Here is a 13,447-nt window from a genome sequence, read left to right on the forward strand (position 1 = left end):
GCAACCAGTTAAGGGTGAGGTAAGGAATTAAAGGAATTTGGAGGTCATAATTCTACTATTTGATTCCTGGATAATTAATTTAAAGGAATACATATTGAAAAACTCATGTTCCATTTACAGCAAATATTTGTAAGTTTTTTAAAAATGAGAATATACAGGTCTTTCTAGAAAATATTAGCAGAAAGGAATATAGTGAAAGAAGGAAAAGCAAATACTCCTCCAGTTCTGTTGGCATTTTCTCAAAAAGGTGGTGGTTAACAGGCACAACTCAGAAGCTGGCAGGTCGCAGGGCTCTTCACACACAGTGAACAGTCTCCTTCCACCAGGGGAGCAGCACAGAACTAGCTGTGCTCAAGTGATGGAGATGGAATGAAGAGTGGTGGGGGCACTTGCTAGTAACAGAATTAAAAACCTTCACCAACTGACAACTGAGAATAATTGAAAAGAAACTGAAAATAATTCTGCACAGCCCACAAAGATACAATAATTTTCAAATGTAGAGCTAACCCCTTCATTTTAGTAATTAAGTGTATTAAAACACTAAAGTTTAATTTTTATTGTACATTGCTATACTGTTTGTGTCATGTTGCTTTTAGTTTGCTCTAAATATATTTTTAAGCTATAGATCCTTTGCTTTCTTCATTTATTTTTATGTGGTGCTGAGGATCAAACTCAGTGTCTCACATATGCTAGGCAAAGTACTCTACAACCCCGGCCTTGTCATGTTGCTTTTAAAAAGTGAAGACTACAAATTATATAACAGACATACACAATTTTATGTTTACATTTGTCTGGGAAAACCCAAATATCTCTATTCTTTATTTATTTGGCTTTAAGGGTCTATGTATCACAACAGGCCCATGAAGGCAATGATGGGGGAGCTAAATAATATTCAGCTTCTGACTTTAGTGATGAAACTACCATAAATACAGAACTAATTACAATGAAGAGGAAATTGGTATACATTTTGACTTCCAAATCAACATCATTCACTGTCTGGCCAGTTCCCAGAATGTTACTACAAGTTTTTTTTTTCAAGTTATCAGAGCAAGTAACAGCTAATAAAACAGATCAAGTCTTTGGCTTAATTTTCATCTAGAACAAAGAGCAAGTACCGAGAAACTACAAAGCCCAGCTATATCTATGGTTTTAAATAAAACCTGAGTTTTTTTAGTGATACTCTATGTTCGCCCTTTGCTCAATATTCCTGTCCTCCCAAGATAAAGTCTTGCTGTGAACTTCCCTATTACTGTACATATCTAAGGGTTCCTTGGTGGCACTAACTCCTAGGGGTTAAGATCTAGCAGAGACCACATGAATGATTGGCAGCTGGATCACCTTGTCTTATCTGTCTGATGCCCGTTGCACTTCTTTATTCACTACACACTATTACTCAAGAGCTCTTTGTGGAAGACCACAATTTGTTTTGGAAAACTGGGAACCTGATCCTGAGAGAGCTTCAGGTGCAAGTTAGTGGGATAATGTAAAGTTGTCTCCAAGCAATGCTCTCACAGAATGGAAGAAGACAGAAGCCCATAGAAGGGTGCCTGGAAGGTTCAGGTACAGCGTGCCAGGACAAGGGGCTGGGATTAGACTGATAATCAGTTACTTGGCCATCTCCACCAGGAAAAAGATATTCCCTTGACAGAGAAACCTAAAGTGTGGCCCTTGGGGAAGGGAACCGAAATTCTCTCAAGTAAATGAGTGGTTGAAGAGATGAGGCTCAGAGCACAAGAGTTGATTTCTGATTTCAAAGAGCAAAAATACACTGGGAATCAGGGAGTCACAGTACTATGCTTTTGGAGTTCACTAAGCACAAAGGTTCTCCCTGCCTGTTCTGAAGAAAGATTGTCAGTAGCCTTAAAAATCCTTATCAACACTCAACTGAATATATCAGAGAGTTCCCACAACTAACAGAGAAGCAAAACAATCTTATCAGATAACAATCCTGCATCAGTCTTACCCTGGGAAAACACGTTCCCATAATTCTCCTGCCTGCTGTCCCTATTGAGATTCCTCCGAGCCAGGTTCTGACATCCCCATTCCTCCAGGATGAGGGACACGGCCATGTCCTCGATCTTCACCATTGCCTGAAATAACAGGAGATTCCCCACACTCAGTTCTCCCAAATCTCAGGGACAGTCCCATTGCCCACACCTAGAGTCAGGGACAGAGTTGATGGCATCTCTACAGGACACTGGTGAAGAACATGTGACCAGAACTTTGTGGGCTTGAGGGGGGTTTGCAGCAGCAAGAACTAACAAAGAGGGATAGTGGGGCTTCTCTGTGGTAGGGCATCAAGAATGACTGCCTGGCGGAGACTGTAAGAGGAGCTCCAGGAGGAGAAGGCAGTTATAGGGACTCAATAGGGCAGAGGGGCCCATAGCTCACCTGGGAATCTGCTGTCAATAGTGCAGATGCCATCGCCTGGTCTCTGGGACTCCCCTCGTGATGAGGGGCAGGAACGTGAGTGGCAGGGAGAGCTGAGGGAGGAGAAAGGAGCTGTGAGTGAATCAGCTCTGCTCAGAGCCTCCCTTGATGGCCTGAGGCGCTCTCACTTCTGCACCAGCAAGTTCACTGTTCCGTGTTTAACTACTGAGTAGAGAGCTCCAGAGAACATAAATGAAAGAAAGCAGGACCTGAGTTTTCCTGAGACCTCTACTCTTAAGCAAGTCACAGGAGTCATAAAAGTGTCTTAAAATCACCTGGTCCAAACCTTCCACTTTAAAAAGGGGGGAACTGAGGCCCGGAGAAGGTGAATAACTTTTCTAATGTCACTCAGGAATGGGGGAACCAGGTCTGGAACCTAGGGAGGACTCTAGTCTCAGCTACAGAATGGGTAACATTCAAATCATGTTTCAAATCTGACTTACACTTTCCTCTAGCCTAAGGAATAGTACCAGGATATTAGAATCCCATTTGTGCTTACGTTTGTAAAAAAATGCAACCTAGCTTTAAAAATCTGACATACTAATATCTAGAAAAAAAGGTAAGACAGGAGTCTTCTTACCTCTAGGTAAGTTTTGCTATGTTTGTCCCTCTACTTTTCTCACACTTGGTTATAATAAAGTTTTTAAATAAAATATATACATGGTTCAAATGTTGATGAGACATTTATGAATGTATGAGGTATGAGATGACATACATAATAAAAGACATCCATAACACATCATATGATCACAATGGCTGCAATGTATAAAAATCAGAAAAAAATTTAAATGATAAAAGTAATATTAAGCTTCCTCTTTCCTCCCCTTGCCAAGTACTACTGAAATGTTACTGGTAGACAGATGATGGTACTGAGCCACAAAGGTATTAATTACAGAAATGATTTTGAAATTGAATTACTAAACCCTGTAATTATTTCCAATTGTAAAATAACAAGAGCTAACGCAAAGTACACAAAAATATCAAGAATCTTGAACTGAAATCTTTGGAGAGTAAGGAAACACTGGAAGATGAACAGACAAAGGAAAAACCGAGAATAAATGTATGTCTCAAGTCTTTCAAGAACGATTTACTAAGTGACAACTCTATGCATTGGGTCTCTAAAATTGCTTCTCTGGCAACCTGAAGTGCTAATTTAGTGGGCTGACCACTAATATCTTCTCTAGTTTCCTAATGTCACTCTCTATGACTTCTACTTATGGAGTGTAAAGATACCCCACAAGTCCTGGAAGGGTATATTTCAACATCAGTGCATGGGTCTGTGTGGATTTCTCCAGAATGTCTGCTGATTGTGCTCTAGGATGCATGGGAGAGAGAACATCCCTTTAAGCTCCATGATCTAATATTTCCACCCTAGATGTCATCACGAACACACATACTGGTTAAGTAATGTGTCTTGATCAACTTCTTGAATTATGTACTTTTAGCATTTCATTGATTTTACTGACATACGTACCTGCTTGATTCTAAATTTGGATAAAGATATATTTCCCTCAAAGGAAAAAAATGAAACAGATTTTTAAAATAAACTGATTTTTTTTATCATTTGCACAACTAAAAAAATGTTTTCCTCTGTTTGAAATTTTCAGAAATAACAAAAGAGTCATGCCATATGGTATCTTTATACATTTTAAATGAGTCTTTAAAAAGATTTATGTTCCTTTTAAAGATAATTTAAGACATAAGAATGTTTCAAAACCTAGCTGGAAGTGTATCATCTGTTCCCAATATTTGACTAGAAATCTGCATGAAAAAAAATAGAAATCTGCCAGACATCTGGAAAGCTAACAAATCAATAAATAATATTATGTCCGCCCAGTTCATTATGCAGTTTACTTACCTCTTACCATATTTAACTCCTGACACTGATCTGAGTTATACTTTCCTAATATTTAGTGACAACGACAATTATGCATAACAATAAAAAGGATGCTTCTTTACCCAGGCACTTGACAACGTGGGTAGGGCAATTCCATGTTGGAACAGTTGCTTCTCACTGCATGAAACCTTGCTTCTTACCTCGGGACTGCAAGAGTCGGGGCTTCCGAGATGAATGCTTGAAATGGGACTGGGAAGCCTCATGATGAAGGTCAAAGCTTGAGGACTCCTGAACTGGATCCAGAGGCACCATCCCTCTGGCAAGCATCTCAGGCCCATGAACTTGACCTGGGACCTGTAGATAATCAGGTTGAACTTGTGGGTAAATCATTTTTAAAATGTTAAAACAAAGACCATAAATATGTGAGCAGCTGCAAGAGAAGGTCAGTACACATATTTTTGGGGATTGCCACAGACTGAAACTGGAGCCTCATGAATGACAAACACATGTGTATTCTAGGGGGTGTAAACCTACACCCCCAGTCCCCAAATACTTTGTAAGAGCCCAGGAAAACAGGAAGAATAATCACCACAAAGACTCTTAATATGAGTATTAAATCAGTGATTTTCTCCTAGCTCCAAAGTCCATGCTCTTCTCACACCAACCTTACCTGCTGTCCTGACAGATCAAGCTCCAAGTCTTCCAGAAGGGTTACAGCCTCCTCTCCACTATCGGGCCTGTACTCCTGCAGCCATACTTGAAGCTCCTTAGGCAGAATGGAAAGGAACTGCTCCAGCACCAGCAGCTCCAGGATCTGCTCCTTGGTGTTAATTTCTGGTCGCAGCCACTGATGACAAAGTTCTTTTAGTCGACTTAGAGCTTCTCGAGGCCCAAAAGTGTTCTGATAACAAAACCGCCTGAATCGCTGGCGGAATATCTCTGGGTCAGGAGGAGGTGTCTCCTGCAGATTGGAATCTTGCCCCCACATGTGATCGTCTTCATCTTCCTCTTCTACCTTCACTATAACAATCCCATCCTTCTCCTGTGCAGCCTGCGGGGACAGACCTGTCGCTTCCCTTGATTCAGCAGTCATCATTCAGGCGCAGGGAACTGGCGTGATGAAAACCGGGTCTGTGCTGGCTTTTCTGTCCTAGAAGATGCTTTATATTTGTTTCTGTACTATTCCTGAAGTATTGAAAAAAGTTATTAGCACTTTTATAAAAATGACCTGTACTAATCTTCACACCAGGCTACACATCAAGAAGGTACTTAAAATGCCTCTGAGGCTGGACACTGTGGCACATGCCTGTAATCCCAGGGATTTGGGAGACTGAGGCAGGAGGATTCTGAGTTCAGGGCCAGGCTCAGCAACTTAAAAAGATTCTGCTTCAAAAAAAAAAAAAAAAAAAATTAGGTCTGGAATGTAACTCAGAGGTAAAAAGTGTCCCTGGGTTCAACTCCTAGTTAAAAAAAAGAAAAAAGGAAAGGAAAAAACCAACCAACAACCCCACAAAGCCACGCTGTCTTCACTGTCACTCCAGATATAAAGGTTTGCGAATAGAAAACTCAAAACAGGCAACCTTCACCCCTAGGGTGTTTGCCTGGAATCAGAGCAACTTCCCTCCAGGTGGCCAGCAGGTTATGAAATGCTGCATTTACAGTGCTTACCCTGGAGAGGGCTGAGTTAGCAGAGTGCCAAGTATCAGGTTAAGCACAGTACATGCACAATCTTCTTTTGTCCCCACACCAACCCCAGCAGCATTATTAGTACCATTTGACAGATGATATAACCGAGTCTTAAAGACAGTTTAAATTATTTTTTTTGGTAGCAGGTGAATACCCAGTGTAGTCAACAGGAAATCAAAATTGAAGTCCCAGGACTTGCTAATATATCATCTAGTGATTTCTATTACTTTTATGCGAAACCATCAATCATCCTCTCTCTTTTTTTTTAAGATGTAGATAGACACCTTTATTTATTTTTTAATGTGGTGCTGAGGATTGAACACAGGGCCTTACATGTATGAAACAAGCACTCAACCACTGAGCCACAATCCCAGCCCCTCTCCTGTCTACCTTTAACCTCACTTTCATAAAAAAGACCAGCAACTTTAAAGATTCTTGCAGAGACTACAATTAAGAGGAAATACTCATGATGCAAACACAAAAAAAATGACACTTGAAGCTTCTATGGAGAGCGAGGTGTTAGTCAGATTAGATTGTAAAAACTAAAATCAATCTAAACAAAAACTCACCAGTGAGTGAAAAAGCAGCTGGCTTAAAAAAAAAGTGCAGTAAGAACAATTAAGGGAATAGATACACAAGTGTTCCTATTATTATGTAATTCTAAGTGCCAAAAATGATACCAAAAGTATACTGAAAATATCTTTGTATATACATTCTTTAAAAACTTGGAACTACTTTCTAACCTGTTTAAAATCTTATAGACTTGAAAAAAGAAAAAATGAATAAAGCCCAACCTTCTGATTAATTTGCAGACTACTGAGTAAAGGTCATGGAAGATGAAAATGCACTCTCTGAATTTCAATAACAAATATTTAGTATGGATGGTGGTTCATGATTTACTGACCTGAACAAATGTGTGCGATTCTTCCACCTCTATAAACCTTTGTGAAGCATCTCTTTCACCTCCATAGCTATCAAAACTAAGCACCAGGACTGGAGCTGTAGCTCAGTGATAGAGCACTTGCCTAGCTAGTATGTATGAAGCATAGGGTTGGATCCTCAGCGACACATATAAATAACTAAAATAAAGGTCTAAAAAATACATTAAAACAACAACAACAACAACAAAAAACTAAGCACCAAATTGAAGTTTTAGAAACAGAACATCTAACTGCTGTATCCCAGCAAATTAAACAAAGTTTTAAACTAGCAAAGCATTAAACCCAGGGTCTTGAGCATGCTAGGGAGCACTCTGCCACGAAGCTACATCCCTAGCTTTTAGAAAAGCATTTTTAACTACACAACTTGCCTAAAACATAATTAACAATTCTGGTGGAAAAGGGGTCATATACAATTAAGAACACAAAAATTGTTTTAGGGTAATTTAATAGCACAATTTCATACATTTTTTTTTATTATACAAAACAATGATAGAACAGTGCATGTACGTAATTTTTATAGTTTCTACTGATAGGAATGTACAGTGGTCCCCCTTATCTGCTATTTTGTTTTCTGTGGTTTCAGTCACCTGCAATCAACTGTGGTCTGAAAACTTAAGATGGAAAATTAACAGAAATAAACAATTCGTTAAGTTTAAAACAAACTTTATTGCAACGTATTAATTACTCCATTTGTTATTAATGTTAATCTCACTGCACCCAACATAAATTAAACCGCAACACCTAAATAACAACATATATAGGGTTTAGTACTATACATGGTTGAAGCATCTTTGGTACATCTTCTCCAAAGATAAGGAGGGACTGCTGTATGGAAAGCAAAGTTTGGAGATGACCTCCCCCCCCCCCCGCCCCCGGAACTGGGGATTGAATTCAGGGGCATTAGACCACCAAGAGCCACATCCCTAGCCCTATTTTGTATTTTATTTAGAAATAGGGTCTCAATGAGTTTCTTAGTGCCTTACCATTGCTGACACTAGCTTTGAACTCACGATCCTCCTGCCTCAGCCTCCCAAGCCACTAGGATTATAGGCGTGTGCCACTGCACCTGGCTGAGATGACTGTTTTATCACAAAGATTATTATTTCAATCTTGAGAATTATCTCAAGACTAGTTTTTCTACCTCATCTTTATGTCCTTAATTAATTTCAATGATTTTTGAATTCGTAAATATCTTATTACAAACCATCTTATAGTCTTTCCCACTGGTGCCTTCAGACCTGTTGTGCACCCCACCCTCCCTGCTGGGATAGTTGGTTTTCCAACTCCAGATCAGCTTTCCCTCAAAAGGCCTTTCAGCTGTAATTATTTCACTTCCTAAATAATCTTCAAAGTGTCCTGTAAATCCAAAGGAAATAAAAAGATGAGAAACATGATTCTTTTATGCAAATAATAAAAAAAGAATGTTCCAAGGTTTCAATACAAGTGCTAGGGGAGCCCTGAGAACTGACAGGTATACAAGAAAGGCACTTCCAGGAGGAGGTCCCCTAGAACATGGAGAATAGACAGGATGCTTCTGTAAGAGGCAGTGAGTGACTGGAGTTGCCCAAGATCATTCCTTTGGCTGGCTTTTTCCCAGCTGGAGGCAAAATGTTTCCCAGAAGCCATAGTTTCTTCTTCAATTCATTATGAACAGCAGAAAGACTCTCTTGCTGTGACTCCCAGAATTTCTTTCTACCACCTTAATTCAGGATCCCTATCTCACCTAGATTAGGACCTGGGCTCCATATAGCTTCTCTACCTCCCATTCTCCACTGTCCCAATACACACAACATACATACCAAGATTTGTGTAGTACTGCTACCAATTCAGTGTTCAAGAGCTTCCACTTTCACAACACAATCCACTTTTCTCTTCCAAGTTTACCCGCCTTGTGTTTCAGCCTCTGCGGTCCATCAATGCTCCCAAGCATGGGCCACATCCTTCACCTTCACTCCTCTGTTGTAAACATTCTCCCATTGTACCAACTCTATTGGTCGAATTCATTGCTCAAGATGCACAAATCTTTCCTGATACCCCAAATTAAATAAGGTACCTTCTTCCTTTGAACATCCTTAGCAGTTTCTGTTTTAAGGCAATTATATTCTCATTATTTGAGTTGCAGTTCCTGTCTGTCACCTCCCAATGAAACCCTCCACGACAAGGTCAGTGACTCCAGTCTTCTTTTGTATTTATTACCTAGGGAACCTGGTGATTTAATTCTATACAGATGTTATAGAATTAAACTGCACAGATGGACAAGAGGAACTATTCCAGTTTCCCTTCTGCCCTCTTACTACCTAGAGTGTGGCAATGAGTGATATTAATAGCAATTAGTAGATATTAGAGATGTTTGGCTAATATCTCAATCACTCAGGATCACCTTTGATTGCTTCCCTCATTCTAGGCATCCATTCTCCTAGCACCAGAGAGAAGTCTGTTATACTATTTGATCTAGTCTCACGACCTGCCTCTTCTTTGATTCCTTGTCTTCATTTGCTCCCTACTCTCCCATAATTCATTGGCTACCTTATTCTCAGATTATTCATCCCAATTCTAGCCTTGCAGTCTGTGTGCAAAAACCCTTCCCATCCAGCAAAATGAGTCTAATCAGCAGGTCTTGCTGATGCCCTGTGTTCTGGCAGCCACTGTTTCTTTGAATCATACTCAAAGGCTGGAATTTCCTCCCAGTCCTCTCTGCCTTTTTTCTTTTTGTGGTGCTGGGATTGAACCCAGGGCCCTGTTCATACAAGGCAAGTGCTCTACCAACTGAGCCATATGCCCAGCCCCCATTTCTGCCTTTTCTAATTCTACTTATTGTTCAAAGCCAAGCTGAAATGCCACTTGCCCCTCATGACTGCTTAAGAACCTTCTAGTAACAGCCAGCATTACTGAGTGCTTTCCAAATACCATTACATTAAGCACTTTACTTGACCACCCAACAATCTTAAGCAGTGGCCACAGTTATCACCTCACTTGATACAACTGAGGTTTTACTGACATTAAATAACTCACCTGGGGTTGCACAGCAAGTAAATGGCAGAGATAGGATTTGAAATTAACTCTGAGACTCTAAGTGTAAGCTATTAAACCATTTTTACATGTTGGATAAGGAAGGGCTTCTGGGTACATAGATCCTTTCTAAAAGAAAACACTATGAAGGTGATTATAAAGAGTGACTGCTCAGGAATAGGCCTCATCTACCATCCACTATTTTCACCTGAGTTACTGTGTGACTGAGGCCCTAAGAGGGGACAAAGCAGTGATGGAAGTGGGGGATAACCAAGTAGTGGAAGTAGTGTGGTAGCTAGCTAGACCAATTATCAGAAAGCTCTACTGTGAAAATTTTATCCTTGTTTCAGCTATGGAGCAGGGCACTGCTTGAGTCATTGGCAATCAATAAGAAGAGACTCTGAGGAGGTCGTGAGACCACAGGGACGGAGACAAGGACGATGGGCACAATCCCAATCCCTCTGTTCCCAACTGGGACAGGTCTTCTTCTCTACCTTCAATATTTCTCTTCTCCTGCTCTGTGCCAGAGAAGAGTTCTGACAGCTGTGGAAAGGGTGAGTTTTTTCTCAAAGGTTCCCCAGATAACCTGAGCACACACCACTTCCCGTCAGCCTCTAAAGGCCCCAAGTCATGATCATAATTTCTTATGCTGCTTCTTTCTTTGTAATAGGATTTTTCTTGAGTTCCCCTCAACCAGACTATTGTTAAGAATGTTTTTTTTTTCCTACTTGTGCCACTCAGCAAGATTCCTTGCAAAGCATTAGTTCCTTTTCTTTTCTTAAATATTTCAATTTAAATATTACTATTCCTTTGCCCCTTGTGCATTCAATCTTGCCCTCAAATTTGTTCTATAGGGTACTTGGAAGAATTTGGAAGACTTTGTTAGCTTTTCCCCATTTACTAGTTGATCTTAGGCATGTTAACCTTGTTATGCATCAGTTTCCTCAATGGGAATAAAAAATGACATTTGTCTCATAGAGCCGTTAGGATTAAGTGAGTTAACATATATAGAGGACTTTTAACAGTGTCTGGCATCTAGTAGGCCCTAGAGACGTTTTAATTTTTAAAAAATAAAGTTAAGAGTTATAACTGTATATTCTAATTTTCAGCCTGCTTAAAAGATTAGCAATGGGAGAAATCCTAAAGCAGCACAGTCCAAAAAAAGTGAATGTGGTCTCCCACACATAAGTTACCCACTCCTAAGTGAGTTATTTACCTTGTGTGACATTCAGTATTCTTATCAGTCAAATGGTGAGAGGGGTAGGAGTAGAAAACTACATTTGGAGTTCCTCTGAGATGAAGAAGATTCCACACACCATTCACTTGATACGATTACCTCCAGCAACCAATTTTCACCAAGGATAAAAAGGAACAATTTATCAAACATCTTGGGTTATTTATAAGCTCAGTTTATTTCAAAGGCTGTTTTCTCAATCTCCCAGTATCTTTTCCAGGGCATAGTCAGTTTCAATAATCTGCTCCTTCACCCCACTTTTTAACAGAGATATCAAATTGTTTAAAATATGAAAAAGCTACCCTTAAAAGACAACTTGGTATCAAAAAAATTGATTCTACTACAGAATGAAAATGTAACATTGAACATAATATTAGCCTACTTGTAGTCAGATGTAGTATAAAATATTGGCAAAATCTTTAAATGCTTAAGTCAAGCATTAGGTTATTCACCAGAGAAACAGCAAGAGATGACTGTATTAAGTAGGTGGCTTCCCTGTTTGCATTTTGAGGTTGGTGAAAAACTATCTGAAATAATGAACAAGAACTTGGAGTAGTGATGCAGAATGGATATAAACCTGGGAAAAACATTCTGGGGCAAATCTCCATTGTGGTTCCCTACCTAATAAAGCTATTTCTCTATACTTAGCCAGAATATACATTAACAGTGCTTTGTTGATGTGGTTACAATGAATTCTCCACAATTCAACAAGTATTTATTGACCGCCTCCAATCCGCCTAGCACTGGCCGGTACAATAAATGCTTTCTTTGGTTCCAGTCCATGTAACAGCCACTCTCTATAATGAAAGTATCTTTTTGTGTACTGAAGGCACTGCAGGAAAGGGAGGGGAAGGTGGGGGGAGTGTCAGGCTAAACTGTAGCTGAATTTTTTCAATTCCATTGACCAAATCATTTCAAAGTTGGAAGGACCTTTTAAGAAAATCTAATTTTATGGATGACAAAATTAAGACACGATGTTTTGTCTTATCCAAGGTCACTCAGCGAATCAGTCTCCTAATCACTCAGTGTGATTTCCACAAATTCTCTTCACTCCTCACCCACTCCAAGTCAAGCAGGATGAACTGAAAAATCCACCTAACCTGACGACTCATTTTTAAGAGCTTTTCAAGCATTCCATAAGCCTAAAAGAGAGCAGTTTGTCTATGATTCGCTACTAGGTCGTTATTCACCAGGCTTCAAATACTTTTTAATCACAGCTCAGTGTTGGGGGTGCGGAGGGGAAAGGGTAAAAAGCAGGTGATCTGTAAACGTCTGCGGCATCTCGAAACGTGTCCAGCTCTCGGCCTTCCGCATTTTCACCTCAAGGTCCTCAAGGACCCAGAGGGAGGGGGAGAGCCAACCCCCAAACCCTTCACCGGAATCAAAGCAAATGGCGACAACCGGAGAGCAAAAAAATCAGACAAGGGTCAGTTCGATAGCGACCCCGTCCTCAGAAACGTCAAGTGAGGATGATGACACAGCGGGCTAGGGGCCCGGAAGGGGCCCTCACACGGCTTCTCCCCAGGTCTCCGAGCGACCCGGCCACTGAAACCCTGACCCCTTCTCGCCCGGTGCCGGGGGTGGGGCGGGGGCGTCTCCCCGGGAGACAGCGCTTCCTACGGCTGGGCCTGGGGAGGAGGCAGGGGCAGGGACTCGCTTCGCGTTCCGCCGGGGCCGCCGGAGGGGATCCCCAGGCCGCAGCTGGAGCGCCCACCCCACGCACACCCCCCTGCGGCCCGCCCGCCCTCCCCAGAGGCCGGCCCCAAGTCTCACCGTGTGCCCCGGGAGCGGCCTGGGGGCGCTGGGCGAGAAAGGGGAGCTGACTCTGGGGCTCAGGCCGGCCGAAGGGCACCGCACACGGACCTAGGCCCTCCCGACGCCTCCACACAGACACAATGAGTCACAAAGGCCGGAAGTATGTCAGCACCTCGCCTTCCGGGACCGCGCTGCGCTTCCGGGTCCGCTCTAGGAGCCTGGGAGGACTTTACATCTCGGTTCCTGGAGCTCTAAACCTGGCCCCTGTCCCTGAGTGGTCAAGCTGTCTGCGTTGAGGGGACTCCCCTTGGCCTGTCTGCTTCCAGTAATTAGGAGGACGAATGGGAGGGGCATACAGACTTTTCCTGCTGCAAAGATTCTCCAGCTCAAACATGAGAATTCCATTTCTCCTGTCTTTTCCATTTCTGGTAGTCGTTGTAGTAATTATAGTTATTACCAAGCAATAATAATACTTAGTAATTTTGTGTGTGTGTAGTAGAGGAACTGAAGCAAGGGTGTAGACAGAGAAAGATCAAAGTGAAGCCAGGGGTGGCT

At 41.4% G+C, this 13,447-nt stretch overlaps 1 protein-coding gene across 2 annotated transcripts in view; it reads right to left on the reverse strand.

The window, feature by feature from the left end:
• Positions 1-13,044, reverse strand: part of ZKSCAN1 (zinc finger with KRAB and SCAN domains 1) — a 15,258-nt gene extending 2,214 nt beyond the window's left edge. Inside the window, exons 1-5 of one of the 2 annotated variants that reach the window (XM_081296804.1) lie at positions 12,911-13,044; positions 4,938-5,452; positions 4,468-4,621; positions 2,392-2,483; positions 1,964-2,090 (exon numbers count right to left, since the gene is read on the reverse strand). In XM_081296804.1, coding sequence (XP_081152930.1) covers positions 1,964-2,090; positions 2,392-2,483; positions 4,468-4,621; positions 4,938-5,363 — 799 coding nt within the window. In that variant the 5' untranslated portion in view covers positions 5,364-5,452; positions 12,911-13,044. The remainder of the gene's footprint in view (positions 1-1,963; positions 2,091-2,391; positions 2,484-4,467; positions 4,622-4,937; positions 5,453-12,910) is intronic. The other variant, XM_081296805.1, reaches the window with a different exon arrangement.
• Between the last annotated feature and the right edge of the window lie 403 nt (positions 13,045-13,447).

The sequence above is a fragment of the Spermophilus citellus genome, assembly GCF_964194105.1.
Source record: "Spermophilus citellus genome assembly, chromosome: 6".
NCBI classification, from domain to species: Eukaryota; Metazoa; Chordata; class Mammalia; order Rodentia; family Sciuridae; genus Spermophilus; species Spermophilus citellus.